This window comes from Trachurus japonicus, chromosome 21 (assembly GCF_045865225.1).
Source record: "Trachurus japonicus isolate A0001 chromosome 21, Traja_1.0".
NCBI lineage: Eukaryota > Metazoa > Chordata > Actinopteri > Carangiformes > Carangidae > Trachurus > Trachurus japonicus.
Window position 1 is genome coordinate 1,525,083 of NC_140927.1, and position 18,062 is coordinate 1,543,144.

Genomic DNA, 18,062 nt, shown 5'->3' on the forward strand with positions numbered 1-18,062 from the left:
ACGTTACGAGACGGAGACATTTTACAGGTAAATTGATGCAAAACAGCTGATGCGCGTTGCCTTTAGGGGCAGTTTTCCGCAAGCAGTCTCTGTATTTACTTCGCAAACAACTCAGTCTCGTAACGTTCCGTTATTATCTCATAGCGTGGTGAATGTGCAGGTCACAACTTGTCCACCAGAGCATTTTGGAGTTGTTGGATTGTGTATTTGATGAGTTTGATGAGGGAAACCAAGAAATCCCATGAGCCTCTGTAGCGTAGCTCTGAGCAGCAATGGGCCTATTTGCCAAAATGTTGAACTATCCCTTTAACAGTGCATCTATCCGTAAATTTGGAATAATAATGTTGGAATATGATGCACCCAAATTCAGGGGGTTCTCAAGTGAACACAAACCCTAATCTTGTGACATAAGGTGTACCCATATTAGGACTGTTTTAAGGCTTGCTACTAATACACGGGCTCAGATTGAACCCCGCCCCCTTAAGTGAGCTCGCTTTGTCATACAGTGCTCTGATGCAGTCAATCAGTGACCCAGAGCTTAGCTGGGGGGCTTTGAGATTCTTTTACGACCCCCCTTTCACCTCGCCTCCTGCTCCTCAAAAGAAAGAATGGTAATTAACTGATGAAGAGCTCTGTAAGATTATCCAGTCTCTTCGCCAAGAACCCCAGCTCTGCCAGTGGTGTGAAGTCATGTCCCAAAGGACCGGTGCAGAATGAGGAAAGGATGAATCTCAATGGTCTATTCAGCCGCTCTCCTCTTTCATCCTCTATTCAGCTGAGAAAAAGAGGAGAGCAGCATGCAATGTTGTACATCTGAGCCAGGAATGTTCTTTCATATCAGCACAAATTAGTAAGAGCACTCAAGAGCGTTTTAAGACAAAATGTCCAGACTGTGCTCTTACAATGCTTTTAGCGTGGACAGACACGCACGCAAAAGGCGCACACACACCGACCACATCCAACCCAGAGGAGACACACAAGTGCACAAACAGCCTCTCCACTGCGAGCGGGAATGCGCGGCCGATTAAATTATACAAGAGAAAGCAAAAAATAGCTGTGTCCCCCAACCACCTAGAGCGAGACAGAGCGGGACACAGGGGGAGTGGGAAAAGGGTGAGAGAGACAGCGGAGGAAGAGAGCAGGAGTCGCACTTTAATTCAACACAGCATCAGAGCAGGGAAGTTTTCAGTCTGCGTGTGTGGAGTGGCGGGGAAAACGCAGAGTGTGTTATCTTGGGGGGGGGGGGGGGGAGAAAAACAACACAGGGTTGTGTTTGACCCTTGTGCACACCCTCCCATTCTGCTTCATAATATCTTCCTCCCTCAAATGTGTCACCGTGCCAAGGCCCCCCACAGCCAGGGTCCCAACCCTCCACCCAACCCCCGACAAGCAGACCACCCAACAGAATATCCCCTGACCAGCTCCATTTGATGGAGTGGTACTGAGCCAGCAGCCATTCTCCACAAGTATTTTTTTGCTAATTAATTACATCATCAAGCTAATTCTTCCCTCGTCACTCACAGCTGTATTATGCAACTTAAGTCTGCAAGTAATTAGATTTACACACACAGAGAGTCTTCTTATCTCCTGCAGCTCTGGTCCTATAAGTGTGACAGAACAGAAGTCCCATGCATGGCACGCTGACACCTTAACAAGTCACTTGTGATCCTGGGAACAAATGGCAGGTGAAAAGTTGTCTCACCCAGAACATGCAGGACAGGCAGACCCAGGTGCGCGCAGGTCCAGCCAGAGCTGTTGGCAGGCTGAGGGAGACAGACGGCATGGTGACGGACAGGAGTGATGCTGCTGCTGCTGCTGCTGCTGCTGCTGCTGCTGCTGCTGCTACAGACCAGTGGGCTTCTTTAAATCTAATCCAGGCGTGAGAAGAGTTGCCCAATGCTGCAAAGCCATGACTATCCTGAACACAAACACTCTCTTTCTCCTCAGGCTCCTGCTTTTCTCCCTCTTCCTCACTCTGCTTTCTCCTCCTCTGTCTCTCCCCTCAACCTAAATTGGATCCTGACTGCCTCTGCCTCTGTGCTCACTCTCCCTCTCTCTTTCCCTCTGCCGGGGGAAAGTTTCACAAAGCTTTTTTTTTCCTGGGGGGGGAGGTTGGAGGGGAGGGTTGCTGCCCCCACCTCTCCACAGGAGCAAAGGGGGAGGGGATAGTCCACTTATTATCCATCTTATTTTGCCCCTCCTCTCGCTCTCATCCCTCTTTACCCCACTAAGTCTCACCACTTTTAATTTCATTCATTCATTCATCCTGCCGCCCCCCCGTTCGTACCCCCTCCACCCCTCAGCATCCGTCGCACTACACCTCCCCCTCTCTCCATCTCTCTCTAGCTCTCTTTCCCTGTGTATTTTGGTACTGCACCCATTTTAATATTTCATAAACTCTGTCTCCTCTTGTGTTCGTCCTTGAGACGAATGTCCACTGGCGTTTCTCTTGACACCGGGAAAAGCAATACTTAAATCACTGTGGAGATCAGAGAAGACACCTGCTGCAGCTTCACACCGTCAGTCCTCGTCCAAAATCAGCAAAGAAAAACTGACCAGTTCTTCTTTCCACACTTTTCCACACCAAATTTCAAACCGGTACCATTCGAAAACAAATATGCTGCAAGTTTAGAAGTCTTATCATGAAACTTAGTAAAGATGTTTCCTATTCATATTTTTTCCATGGAAGCCCATTGAAGTTAAAAACAGAGCCGGCAGACAGGAGTTATGCCAGCACCGATGAAAAGACAAAGCAAAGATATAATTTAAAAAATGAAAGACTAAAGATGCAAGATTTTTCTTTTTTAAATTGAAAAACAGCTGCAGCTTTTAACAAACATTACACAAGCTGGAGGAATTAATGAGCGCATATTGGGGATTTGTTGCCAGCAGCAGGATAGTGTTTGTGGGATTGATTTAAAATGAACTGAAGTGTGTTTGTGCTCTCAGTGAAGAAGGAACATGTCACCCAGTGCAACAGTGTGGTTCACTCACATGTTCTGAATCGTTGTTAGGACAACAATGGAGGCCTGTGGCACAGAGGAGTAAGATATCAGACTCTGGATGCATTAGTCACAACGACTCAGTGTTGGTTTTGGTCTTCTTTGTTAATAATAACAGAAATAGGGTTGCAAAGGGGCGGAAATTTTTCGTTAAATTTCCAGAAACTTTCCATGTGAAGTTAAACTGGGGAATTTTGGAAATATTCCAAATTGAAAACTTTCCATGGGAATTATGGGAATTAACTCGAAATTGGCGGTAATTTAAACAAACTGTATCATATCCAAACATAAATGTAAATATTTTGTTTTGTCATAAGCAGACATTCATGCAAAGTAATACAATTAAAAAACATGACATTTCAACAGATTTATTTGTGAGTAGAACTTAATCAAGTTTTAATTCTTGTATGAACAATCAATTCTTTTATTGAACAACAAAAACATGAATGTTGAAATCATCTGTGCATGTGATGGAGGAATGCACGGTGCATGTAGGGGGCGTGGCCTCAATAGCCCAGTGTTCTGTGTTCATGTGATTGTGATTGAGGAATAGCATAGATATTCAAGTGTACTTGCATTAAATCTGGTTGTTTTAGCCAAGATTATGCAACAATATATTTCCCCCAACTATATTTAAGTTCCCTGTTAAGGGCCAACCTGCAATTTTGTACATTTCTGATTTATTCCCGTTTATTCACATATATTCCCGTAAATTCCCATGGAAAGTTTCCGACTTTGAAAATTCCCGGAATTTAGCAACCCTAAACAGAAATAAACAGTATCACCAACTTTATCCTTTCGCAATGTCAGACTCCACTTCCTTGGCCTGAGAGTGAAAGCCGTATCCTGAAGGATCTACCTCTGGCCCCAAACACAGCCTCCTCCCTCCATCTTAACCCCTTACTAAAGAGAAAGAACACAGAGGGGCCAGGAAGTACAACCTGCTTCATTAAGTTCTCACTGCTCATCAATGACCGTGTTAGCCCCATGCGTGACTCTTTATCCCTTTGTGTGGGTATTACACACACACACACACACACACACACAGGGAAACACTACCTAGCGCAAAACCTCCACACACACAAATGTGAGAATTAGCTCGTTGTGGTCTACACATTCACACACATACACACCTGTAAACACTGCTGGAGCTGTAATTTTCTAACATACATGCAAAGACTGTGATGTGACAGAAACATGTAAAGTCCACACACACACCCACTGCTTCCTGAAAACATAAACACCCGGTTTAAACTACCACACTCGCCACATGTATACACATAAACATGCACCAATAACCCTCCATTTGCCCCCCTCCACATCTTCACATCTTTCTCACACTCTATATAAATACACAAACCCACCTACACACAGAGACACATACAAACACACTCACCCAGTGGCACAGAGGATTAATCCCCTGGTATTTCCTGCAGGCCACCCCTACAGAGACAAATTCACTAAAGGAGACGATGTTAGACAGAAAACATTAAAGGCCTAATCCTGCGCCGACCAACGCACACACACAAACACACATTTAGCAATATATTTGGTGGAAGTGTTATGTTTTATGTTGTTTTGACACTTATTTTCTACTTCTGGGCGTTGAAAATCAAATTTGAAACAATAATACCAACCACATGTTAAGATGTACATTTTCAGAATTCTTCCCTAATGGGACCCAGCAGTCAAAACATTATTTTTATATGAAAGGAACAAACTCAGTGTGTGCTATACAGCTGTAAACAGGGCTGATGAGAGTCAGGAGACTGAACTGAAACATAAGAAGAAGCTGGAGAGACACTTTAACTGCAGTGCATCATTATGAGCAACAACTGTACACATTACACATCATTACACTGCAAAAACTCAAAATCTTTCCAAGAATATTTGTCTTATTTCTAGTCAAAATGTCATTTCTAGTCAAAACAAATCTCATTATACTTAAAATAAGACTCATCACATTAAAAAGTAGCTTGTTTTAAGACACTTTTTACTTCTTTCGAGCAGATTTTCACTTGAATTAAGTAGAAAAATCTGATAGTGGAGCAAGTTTTTCTTTCTTATTACAAGCTCAAAAAACTTGCTTTCACTGGCAGATTTTTCTACTTATTTCAAATAAAAATTTGTTTGAAACAAGCAAAAATCATCTAAAAACAAGTTAATTTTTAGGTGATGAATCTTAATTTAAGAGAAAAGAGATTAGTTTTGACGAGAAATGAGACATTTTGACAAGAAATAAGACACATATTCTTGGAAAGATTATGAGTTTTTGCAGTGTAGATGTGTTGTTATTTCATCATGTCAATACATATTGATTACAACAGCTTGTCTTAATTCAATCTATTTATCTAGGTTTCACTTCATACACAAAGTTATATATAGCCATTGAAGGCTATTTTGGAGTCAAACACAGAGTGACTGACTGAATGACTGTGCATTTGAGTGGAGTCCAGCAGAGCTTAGTTGTACTGAAATTAAAACTTAACAGCTGGACACGGTGTTCTTTCTTGCTTTGCATGAAGTCACATCGTCCAGTTACTGTGCAGCTGATGAAGAGAGCGTATAAGAGAAGTGAGGTTAATCAAGTCTGTATGATTTTCTACTAAAACAGAAAATAAAAAATACTCATCACATCAAATATCGTGACATCATGACTAAGACAAAGTGATCCAGGACTGTATGTGTCATTCTGGCACGACCCTGATGACAGACTGTATTATCCCACTGACATTACTCCCCCCCAAAACAAAAACACACAGCTCACACAACAAGTGCAGCTGCAGCACCCACTGGTGGTCAGTCAGCAAACTGCCACCACATTCAGTCAGTCAGACACTTGTTTGGTGACACATTTGTTATCTTATATTTTCAGGCATGGGAGGTCCTGCCGGGGTAATGAAGTAAGTGTAGAGGAGGGTGGTGGTGTAGCAAAAGGGAGGGCGGGCATATTTCCAAGTCTAATCAGATCAGTCGTAGGATTTGTTTTAGTACCTCTTTAACCTTGACCATTTCTGTCTTCTTTTGTAAACCAGAGCAGAGTGAACGTCCAGGCACAGGGACAATTAAGAAGATTAAGCTGTGTCAGGTCACTGTCCTTGAACCAAGTAAAGATGGGTAAACAGCTGGGAGAGAACAAGGCTGGACTTCCTCTGACAATAGACTCAGGACCGAAGAAAGAAAAAAGGATTGAGCAAATGACAGCAATGATTAAATTAGTAGACAGAGACGTTTAAGAGAGAAAAAGCACTAATATGGGTTCCTAGAGTACAAATAAACTGATAGATTGATAGTAGCTTAGATAAACAGAGATGGATAAGTAAAGAGCGAGTGTGTGTATAAACAGCGGAGGGTGTGTTCTGTCATCTTGGCTGACGTCCTAGAACCTGCTAGATGAAGGGGGAGTTCAATTGTTGACAGACAGAGGAAGAACACACTCCAGCAGGCCCCCCCAACACACACACATACACACACAGAGACATAGAGACATGCACACACCCTTTCCCACCCCCATGACTCCCATCTGTTGAAAACAATACAGAGCCGGGCCCTCCCTCCCTCTGCACAACACTCACATGTGCGTGCACGTTTTCCCCTGTTCCGTCTCTCTGCTGTGAGGAAGAGCCGTCCACACACAACTCCACAACACACTGACCCACAGAAACAACAGTGACACGGCTGCATCACACGGTGTGACGCCTCTTTGATGAACTGTCAGGTATAGAAACACTAGAGGTGACCACTTGTTAAAGGGATACGCCAACATTTTTTTTTCGTGTCTTGCCTCACTCCAGAGTCCATGACAAGCAGATAGACACCATCCTTTCGACTGTGTGTGCAATTTAATTTGATTTGATTTGATTTGATTTGATTTGATTTGATTTTTATTTGTCTCAAACAAGCACATCAAAAGACAAACAATCTATGTAACAAGAAACAAAACAATAATGATACTGTGCAAGTTTGAGAAGGGGCTGAAGGAAGCAAAGCTTATCAAGTTCAGCCCCCCCTTACATTGTGATTCATGTCATACATCTGTAGTTCCATACAATTCAGAAGATTAAAAACATATTGCTTTAATATGAAATAAGACCATGATTATAAATAAAAAGAGTAAAATTAGCTGACAAGTTCTTTATAGCTGTCCAAGAGTGTATGTTTGTACTTACTTTTAAATTGTTTTAAGTTATTGCACATTTTTATATCCTCATCTAGTCTATTCCACATTTTTACACCACAAAAATAGATGCTAAAACTTTTCAGGGTAGAATGGATGGTAGATTGTTTAAAGTTACAGTTCCCTCTTAAATCATATATGCTTTCTCTGACCATAAACATTTTTTGGATGTTTATTGGTAGCAACCTATTCCAGGCTTTAAACAAAATCTGACCTGATCTAAAACATGTCTAGTTTTACCCAGAATTCCAATACTTCTGGATACTTTGGAGCACAAATATTTCACGTGAGATTTCCAGCAGAGCTTGTGATCTATTAAGACACCAAGGAACTTACTTTCGTAGACTCTTTCAATTTCCACATTTTCAATTTTCAAACATACCTCTTGGTAACAAGGGAGAAAGAGCCCGTATCGCCTGTAATTAGTTTAGCTCAAACGCTGGAAGTGCATAGGTAGTGTTAGCCTGCCTCCACCTAAAGTCATCAGAGAAACTCTTCAGCAACTCTAAACGGAAACCGGCGGGCCGATCTTCGTCTGAGAGCTGACAAAACTCTCCGGTAAGGCATCCTGAGCGGTCAAATGCCGGTAACGGGACGGGATTGGTCAAAACGGAGGGTTCAAGCAAAGACGGTTTATTTTGGTTCAAGCTAGCTACATCGAGGGTAGGTTAGCTTCCTATTTCAAAGTAAAAGCACAAATTCTATCGTCATGGTTTTTTACAAGCGCAACGGGTGTTTTATTTTGTGAAAGTAACCGGAAGTAACTGGAAGTGCGTTGGTCACAACAGCTAGCTTGAGTAGCGCCAAATTCGTCCGAACAAAATTGTAAACAGCTGGTATTTAGACAAATTAACGGCACACTGCTGATCTAAACGGCTACTTTCTCGCCTAAAAATGTTTGAAATGTCGATAAAATGACAGCCTATATTTACCAGTGGCGGCCTTAGACATCTGGGGGCCCGTTTCAATATTTCATATGAGGCCCTACCCTGTTAAACATAAAATTATTTGCCAGCCATGTGCCTATGTGTCGCTGATGCTTTAAACCCTGAAAGGACGCAGTAAACGCACTATCATGCATCCCAGGTACGCACAACATTGTGGTGTACGTAAAATCACTAACGTAAAAACAGTGCAAGAAAACCAGAGGAAAAAAAAGACATGAACAGGAATCTTAACACAATCAAAAACTACAGGCTTTAACAATATTCTGAATTTAAATTTGCAACAAAAAGTAACGAAGCAAAGTGCTCCGCGTTATTTCAGCACCACGACCACGGACAAGGAAAGGACGAGACATGCAGGACAGAGACGACAGGCGCTGATCCTGTCGGTGCTGCGGTGCTGGAGCAGCAGACAGACAGCTGTCTCCTCCAATATTACAATCTGTAAATAAGCTGCCCAATAATATCACATTTTAGTTGTGCTTTCGGTGTGTTGTTTTATTTCTGTTTAAGTTAGGACGTACTCATAGATGATCGCCTGTTTTGGCATTTTATCCTTAACCCGAGGAAAAGAAAAAGAGGAGGAAAAGTGATTGACAGACGTCAGTCAACTGTGTGGCACGGAGGAGGAGGAAAGCAGGAAAAACAAAGGACATTAGAGAAAGGAAATTAATACTGGGAGAATGAAAAAAGGGTCTATATTGATAGTTTGCGGGACGTTTTCAAAGGTAAGCCTACGTTTGTATTGAAATTTCCTGTCGTATTACTAATCAGGAGCGATTACCGTCGCTTGTGTGGCATGATGCGCGCATCAGGTTGTAGAGCGTATCAGGGGTCGAGTGTGTGACCGCACGTGGGACAGAGCTGTTTGTGTGTGTGGTGGATGTAGGCCTGTGTGTGTGTGTGTATGTTAAGGTGAAACTATGAATTATTGTACTGTCTTTTACTTGGTGGCTGGCAGCTGCTGGGGTGCCCCCCTCTGGTGGCTGGGGCCCGTTTCAATTGAAAACGGTTGAAACATAGGTAAGGCCGCCTATGATATTTACAGAGTTTAGAGCTAGAATGAAATAAGCTTCTGACAGCTGATTTCGGCTCAGGTAGGAGGCAGGCTAACAATACACTTCCAGCATTTGAGCTAAGTTAATTACGGGCAATACGGCTCCCTTATTACTGCACGCACAGTCGAAAGGATGGTGTCTATCTGCTTGTCATGGACTCTGGAGTGAGGCAAGACACGAAAAAAATGTTGGTGTATCCCTTTAAATCTGTATAAAATCAAATCAGCAATGGGTACACTGATTGCGACTGCTTAGGAAAACTACTCATTTCATCGTCCATAAGAAAAGTAAAAATATATGAGCAGCAGAAAAACAGCTGCAGAGCACAAGGGCGTCCACATCCTGTGACTTTGACATTTTAACACAAGCTGTTGCATGATACACACACATGCTGAACAAAGAGGGAGCTCAATGACATTAATAAGTGAGAGGGAACACTTAGACTGATAAAAAGCACATGCTGATCAGACAAAGAAATAAAAAGACTTCTGATGTTGGACAGGCCAATACAAATAATGGAGAACTTTTCAACAGACTAACTGACTTAAAATAACAACTAAATCCTGCATGTTTGGATGGTGTGTCCAGGTGGGTGTGGCTTGGTGCCTGAACACAATGACTGCTTTGTTGTGACATCACAATGTTACAGAAGTCCTGACGTCTTGTTTTAAGCCCCAGTTTCTGAACACAGGCTGCGAGCATTTCTCTGTGGACTATAGAGCCACAGAGATAATGGATAATAGAGCCTAGATCTGGTTTATGATCAAACAACATAAGAACATCTACCTGTATGGAGAGAGGCTCACAAGTGCACATGCAATATGTGCACTTGTTTCTGTTGCACCTAAGCTGCCAAAAAACTCAGTCACTGCACATGTCAATCTAAAAAACAGCTCAACGAGTTCAGTACAAAACCAACATTTAGAATCTCTCAAAGACCTAAATGTAATCTTGCTCATGTTCATTCAATTAAAGGAGACATATTATGTCCCCTTTCCCACAAATTAAAATAGTTCCCAGGTGTCTTAAAGACATGTCTGTGACATGCTTTGGTCAAAATACCTCAAGGATCAAACATCACAGCTCTTTTCATCCTCTCACAACAACACTGTTCAGAACAGCCTGTCCCTTTAAATGCAAATTAACCACTGCTTGCCCCGCCCCTTCTACCAGTACCAGGTAGGGGTGGTATTATGCAAATTCAAATCCTAGTTACATCACTGGAAGACAACTAAGGGAACAGCTCGTAAAAACACATCGATTTCAACCCAGGGAGTCTGAACATTACAGATTGTTTTTGTCAGTTCTCACATTTTGGGGACCAGAAGGCAAGACAAACACCCAAATATATGTTAAGGAGCCTTCAAAAAGTGATATTTCCATAATACGTCCCCTTTAATACTTTCTCTGCTGTGTGCATTACTGTCATTTTCTCATGTTCAGTCATACAGTATACCTCTACCACATGAAGTTAGTCCACACTAAATTGAAGTGAAGCTGGAGATATGGACAACACAATTGCAAATACTGAGCTGGGAAGCAGCTGCGTTTCCACAGCAACCGGTTTCTGGTCTCTTTGACATCAACTCCAGACACGGCAGCCATCAAAGCACCAGTGGAGGAAGATGTACATCACCTGGAAAGGCAGATGCATGCTAAAGACCCTAGATAAATCTGTCCAGACAGCCAGCCACTGACTAAAGACACTTTCTGCTTCAATTAACGTGGAGTTTGAAGGCCGTGTGTAGCTGCAAACCTTGTGCGTGCCAGGGTGTGAGTACTTAGACAATGTGCAGTGACTGCATTTGCAGGATTAATGACTCTGTTCATCAGCACAGCCCTAATATCAGGAAAAGTCAAACTGGCAATATCCTGATGCCTGTGTTCGTGTGCTCTGCGTGTGTATGTGTGTGTGCCCTGGTGTCTTTATCTTTCCATCCTGTTTCAGTGTCTGTGCTCATGCCAGGCCCTTTTACTGACTGTGTGTTACGCAAGCAGTACATTTATTTCCATTATCACTGACACTGACAGACCTCTTGGAAACTGCACATGGAAACGTAAGGGCATTTGGGAAAAGGTTCGTGCAAAAAATAAAAATCACAATGTTTCATACAGTATATCCAGTGTTAGAGGCTTTAACTCTATCAGTCAAACTGAACAACAACAGGACTATTCTACAAAACTGACACCATAGCAAAAGTTGTAATTTTCTATATGAATGGTCTAAGAAATCCAATGAAGGATGGATGGATGCATACTGTAGTAGTGCTCTGAGCTACATAGTGGTGCTCTGAGCTAAATGCTAATAGTTCATAATGACATTACACAAATGATGGCATTATACAAATGTAACAGTTACCATGTTCAATGCCTTAGTTTACCTTGTTAGTATGCTAAAATTTGCACAGAGTGCAGCTGAGGCTGATGGGAATGCCATTAGTTTGACGGTTGGGTCAAAAATTGAATCTTGAGCATGACGGTGTCACTGAGACTCCTGGATGTCAGAAACTATTTCCATAGGAATCCATTCACCTGCTATTGAGACACTTAGAGGTGGACCGGTCAACAGACTGAACAACAGACAGTCACATCCATACTGTGGCTAGTAATACTGTCATTTGTCTGGACCAACCCAAAGCTGATGCAGTGCTGCTGCCATCAATAAGCATCATTTGTTTTCTCTGTTCCAATCAGGAAAAATAACTGAACGCCACTACTGTAATGTCAAGTTCAACGAGCGGATGCATGGGTCTTAAAATTGAGAGAAATGGAAAATAAAACAACAAAAAAACACTCAAGCTGAGCCCGCCTCCCAATTTATGATATTAAATTTAAAAGATGAACTGTACCGTCTTTTTGCTTTTCCCTTGCCTCCAAAATGGGAAGATGCAGTGGAAGAAGAATTTGAGCCAACTGAAGACTGTGGTGAGGCACCAACCTAGTCCGCCCATTCTCTCCTGAAAAACCTGCTCACGTCCTCCTGTAGCTCTGTATCACTGCTGTGGCTCCTTGCTCAGCACCAACCCCTCCCTCTCTAGCCTGTCCTTCAAACCCTGTCTCCAGATATGTAGGACCTCAGTGGTTAGTTGTGGACTGAATCCGGGGATAGTTTCTCATCTGATCTAAGTAAATGGAGCCTTTTCCTTCAGTTTCAGTCACTACAAGTTCCAGTTGGGATCATTCCTAATACAGTACATCCTTCCCTTCTCATCCCTACAGCATCCCTGCATCCTCCATCCCATCCCCTCTTTCTCTGGATGCTGCAGGTTCTCCAATTCAAAGCCTGAGGAGGAAAAAGATTAGGAGAGGGGAAGCCAGAAGTGGGCGGAGGTGGGGTGGGTCAGGCAGAGCCGTCTGGTAAAGAAGGAGGCACTTATAGTGATGGAAAAAGGAGGGGGCCTGCAATTTAATGTAGAAACGAGGGGGGAAGGCTTGGAGGAGAGAAAGAACAATGAATATGAAATGTGGCGAGTATACACAGTAAATTCTCAGCCATTTGAGTGAAGCTGTAAATACAGATCATGAGGCAGGTGCACCCCAACCGATAACAGTGTCACAGTAACAGGAAGACAAGATATTAAAAGAGTGACTACATTCATAAAGTGAATGTGTGTTGGCAGATAACTAATTACTGTTGGTGCATTTGTGGCTGACAGGGGAGCCCTAATGAAGAATGGCAGTCTGGGACCAGTCATAAATGCTCCACAGAGCATCTGTGTGCATTGGGAGAAATCAGTTACTGTAGCACTGACACATCTGTCCAGACCACATCTGTCTGCAGGTGTGGTTTCTCTTTGATGAAATGGAGAACTGCTGAAATAAATTGCTCCAAAGATATCCCCATCTCAACATTAAACCACAAAACCTATGTCTCCGAAAGCAAAAGGAGACGCCTTAAAGGGACTAGCCTCCACGTGCACGGTGAAATTCTTGGACCAGCACAAGACGGATGAAAGTGAAAACATTTGCAAAGAATGTTTTCATTAATCAAGAATGAAAGTCGGAAGTTCAAAGACGATCAGATACCGTCGTAGTTCCAACCATAAACGATGCAAACTAGCGATCCGGCCATAATAACAAAATAACTATAAAGACAAAACGATATATTTATCGAAAATGGACCCATTAACAAGTGTGGGTAACACAGATTCATCCACATTAATACGAGACTCTTTTATAACCAAAGGCAAACTTCTCGAGGACTCTTTAAATTGATGTCAAACCCCGCTGATGAAGTGTGCAGTATAACCTTGTTGTTGTCGCGAGGTAATTTCTCATTAGAAGTATTCGGAGAATCAAGCCAGAACGTTTGACTCTGTGTCCTGGAAAATGTCACACCAGCTGAATATCCTTACAGAACAATACAGGCCAACAGTGTTCCAGCTCCAGCTTGTTCCATGAAGCTGCAAAGGAAGCTCCCCCTCTTTGTTTTCTTTCAGGGAAACGAGAGGAGGAAGCCTCTGACTTTTTGGTGAAAACACGGTAAGATAGGCCTAACGCACTATTTGGGTGTATTCTTAGCTGCTTCCTGTTTTTCCTGCAGCCAAGCCCTTTTTCCACAACTCGCTCCACAGCCAAAAAAATCCCTACAAGGTGCTGGAAAGTGCAACAGTTACACTGCAACATGCAGGTGGTTCATTCAACTATTTACAGTAGCCTGCTCTGCTCTGATGCAGTGGTGTGTACTGAGCCTTTGTACAGACAGAGCAGGTGTAATGGAGTCAGGAGGAGTAACAGTATATTCTCAGCTATTTAAAGGGGAGCTGTAATGAGGCATACTGATTGATTAGTTGGCACATACCCATTAATACTTTTGCATCAGATGATAACTGGGGAATAGAAAAACTTGGCAGTATATACAGTTAATTTGTGTGCAAGTTAAATTAAGTTATTCAAAAATAAAAAAATAAAAACTTTGTGTATCAATCTCCCAGCACTAATTAGTCAACTGTGCACCCAAATTACTTTCTCCCATGAATCCTACTGAGTCACAAGCTCAGTTCAAAAACTGGATTGCTCGTTTGTTAATCCAACAACAAGTTCATTAAATAATACACACAGTACTGACGTATGATGATCATCTGATCTGCACATGATGAGCTGATAGCAGATATCCTGTTCCTCGCTCACAGTCACTTGGGTGAAGCTGAAGCTGAGCGCCCAGGTGAAGGCATGACCGATCCTGCTGTCTCCTTGTTGAAGAAGATTACACAATACTGGCACGGGGACAGAAAAGAGAAGTTCCACAGAAGGCGTGGGGACAATATCATGCGCACTTCCTGCCTCTCTGCAGAACAAACAATGGACCAGTTTCAAGTCTCGGTCTAGAAACATCAGGTCTGTTGTCTGTTCTAGGAAACTGGACAAGAGGTTAGAGAGTTAAGGGTCATTGTTCCTGGGATAATAAAGGGGGAAGTGACTGGTCATGGTTATAATGTGGGGTGTGGGCAGGAGGGGGGTGGTGGCTGTTTTGGTCACAGCTGGCGGTAAACATTCACCTGTTTAAATACAGTGTTGTTATCAATTACATGCAGCCTCTTTTTAAAATGACTAATAAAAGAAAAACATGTTTGCCTGCTGATGTCTCACCTTTAACTGGGACCTAAATTAATCCAACATCATCACCCTTACAGAAAAAAACACATGCACTTCACATGTGAATTACCATGTGAACCCATTTTCCACATGTTGTAACATGTTTACCACATGTATTACCATGTAGAGAACATGTGTAAAACATGTTACCACGTGTGGAAAATGGGTTCACATGGGAATTCCGAGTGATTCACATAAAATTGGGCCAAAACCATGTTTAACATGTGCAAATAACATGATTCCTATATGCAAAATTTTTCACATGTGAATCACATGTTAAGTTCATGTGGTTTTGTGTATGTAAAACAATAAAATCAGGTCAATACATGTCTGTTGAAGTCAAATGTTCGAATGTAGCACTGACCAGAGTCAGTCAGTCAGACACAGTGCTGCACTGCAGCTGACTGCAGACTGGCTCTCACCTTATTCCATTTCATATGCATTTCAGCTGTTCATAGTGCAGTGCCAAGGTTTAGCTGAGCTCTAATGACATCATAAAGCCGACAGACGCCATGGCAACTGGAGGAGACTGTTACTGCCACAAAATGAACTGACATTGAGAGAGTATTTCAGAGTATGTCGGTTGTTACTGCTGCCACTGCTGAACTGCTGACTTTTAAAATAAATGAAGTCAAGTAAAACAGCTAAAGGTAGCATTAGCATTGGAGACCCATTTGTTTAAATATTACATTTCATGTCACTGCCTGCATCAAAGTGGCTGTGATTAATGCAGAAATTATCTCCTGCCCCTCCCACTATTGATCCATGGCATCCACTTTTTGTGGATGAACTGAGAGCTTTGGCGAATGTGAGCACATGGCACAAAGCCACAGGGAATTAAGTGAAAGCTCATTTCATCTTTGAACATAACAAAGACACATTGCTCTATCTTAAGTCGGCAGATGGAAACATTTTTGGCAAAGTGGCAATCATGGGGAATTTAAGTCTGGATTGGTGACAAAATGAAGTGCACAGTAGAAGAAGAAAAGCTATAATCCTAACTGTTAACCCAAAGCCTCTTTACACCGACAGAGGCACAAAGAACTACAAAGCTCCCTGGTGGCAAGTTCAAATCTCCGTGGCTGCGTGCAAGAGATACAGTAACCTCAACTGATAATGATGTTGTCTGGCAAGGAAATGTAAAAAGATGCATAAACTGATGAAGTAAAATCCATCATCCATGAGCTGCACTACTTATGTGTTCAGGGTCTCGGGGTCTGAACCCAAAACAGTCTTGCCATGAGGCTGCTGGCTGGTCTGGTACAAATCTGTTTCAATTTTCCATTAAGTAATTAATACTATAAAAGCTCCCAAACAAATGATTTTCTCTGCACCACTCATGTGATTTTCTTTCCTGGTGTTCCTCCATAAAAGTTTATAGAAGTGAGAAGAATGCATCACATAGTACATGCAAATAGAGATGGTGGTTTAAAGGGATACTGTAGTTCACCCAAAATTGAAATTGCACAAAAAGACTCACCAAAAAACATCCAAATACCTCCATGCTGCTCGTATGTAATGTCCGTCTTGTATTGAAGCCCCAAAATGCAAAATTGTCCCGAAAAAAATTAAATAAGTCTATATTTCAAGCTTGTTTTGTAGCGGAAGTTTCTTGAAGCTCCTCTTCCCGGTTCGTCAAATTTGGACAAACTGGGAAGAGGACGGACCCTGGTTCGTCCAAATTTGATGAACCAGGAAGAGGAGCTTCCGCTACAAACAAGCTTGATGTTTCTTGGTGTCTTTTTGTTACGAAGAAAAGTGGTATCCATTTGCAACCGTTATGTGGACATGCACTGCTATGCCGAGACCCCCTGTAACTCGGAGAAGCCACAGAGGACTCTGAAACCTCTCCCAGCCCTTAGTCGACATGAGGGTGAGTAGAGTGAGAGTGAGAGTGAAATTTAAATTTTGGGTGAACTATGCCTTTAAAGTTTTTACATGTCCTTTTACAAGCAGTAATTTTCACTATTCATCATCTACTTGATCATGAAAACAGGGGGATTTCTGACATTTTTGTTGATGAATATGGCCTCTGTGCAACTAATAAATCAGAGGAGAAGAAGTTAAATTCCATCCTTTGTGAGGAGTAAATTACAAATTCCACAGAGCAGGAGTGAGCTATTTAACCTTTAATTATCATCTACAGAGGCACCCGCCACACACAAAATAGCCACAGTGACCATTTCACCTTTGGAGCAGCAATTATCAACCTCGCCTCAAACACCAAAGGCCTCTCAGCAATCATCAGCTGCCTCATAAAAGCCCCAGATGGGGCAGAAATGAACAGGATCTGGGCCAAGGTGATGAAAAGTTATGAAGGTGTAGGGCTGGCTCCGTCTCCCTTCACTTAATAAAGAAGCTGCAGGATCAGCCGCTAAGTGCACATGTTATTTCCAAACTTTGACACCATTTATTATGTCTTCTTTATATCAGTGGGCCTGACATGAAGACCTTCAGATGTGAAAATAAAAAAGTCAAAGGCTAAATGAAGGTTAATTTAAGAGCCCTGATATTCTCTGTATAAGAGTCAATGGAAACAGTGATGAGCAGACAGCCCCTTGTAAAACACTCATCAGAGTGAAAGTGATTGCACAGCTATAAAGTAATTAGCTGTCCAGACGCCATACGAGAGGACAGGACAAAAGAGAGACAGAGACAGACCCACATATGGACAAATGGACAAAGCACTGACTGTTTCTGTCATAGATGGAACCGCAGACACTCGACTCACACAGACACAGAGTTTTAATAAGAAGTTTGTCTAGTGGGAGCTCAGTGGTCTATAGTGGTTAGTTAGAGTATGGCCCATGTTGGCATAAGCATGAAGCACCGATCATCGGTTTGACTCCTGACCAAGACGATCTTTAGTGTATGTTATTCACCCAGTCCACTAATAAAGGCATTAAATGCCCAAGGGAAAAAACCTTGGTCTGAGAAAAGAAACAAATCGGCTCCTACCCATATAGAAGTGTAACATGTGACATATTGGTCCATATCTTAAAAGATGATTAAATGTTAAAACTATATGATGATTTTTTACATAATATCAAAATCCATTGACAGGCTTTGGAATTAATGTACTGTATATTTATGTGATAAATGTCTATAATATTAGCATATAGAGTACATAAATATATTTGCATGGCAGACATTAATGTCATTAATGTGCTATTTACATCACACAAATGGCAAACACTGAACCAAACAGTAAACAGATTCAGAACTGGGTTTGGTTTCGTAGCTCACAGCAAAAAAACAGGCCAAACCAGCGGCAACGTCTTCAGCT

General features: G+C 42.1%; 2 protein-coding genes across 18 annotated transcripts in view; one reads left to right on the plus strand and one right to left on the minus strand.

Moving 5' to 3' along the window:
• tns1b (tensin 1b) overlaps nt 1-18,062 on the minus strand; it is a 196,900-nt gene that overhangs the window by 159,071 nt on the left and 19,767 nt on the right. Inside the window, exon 1 of one of the 17 annotated variants that reach the window (XM_085764443.1) lies at nt 1,703-2,000. The exons of 15 other annotated variants lie outside the window; for them this stretch is intronic. In XM_085764443.1, coding sequence (XP_085620569.1) covers nt 1,703-1,783 — 81 coding nt within the window. In that variant the 5' untranslated portion in view covers nt 1,784-2,000. Of the gene's footprint in view, nt 1-1,702; nt 2,001-18,062 lie in introns of those variants that run through there. One more of the 17 variants, XM_085764459.1, reaches the window with a different exon arrangement.
• znf142 (zinc finger protein 142) overlaps nt 1-18,062 on the plus strand; it is a 211,709-nt gene that overhangs the window by 123,087 nt on the left and 70,560 nt on the right. The gene's annotated exons all lie outside the window — the stretch shown is intronic.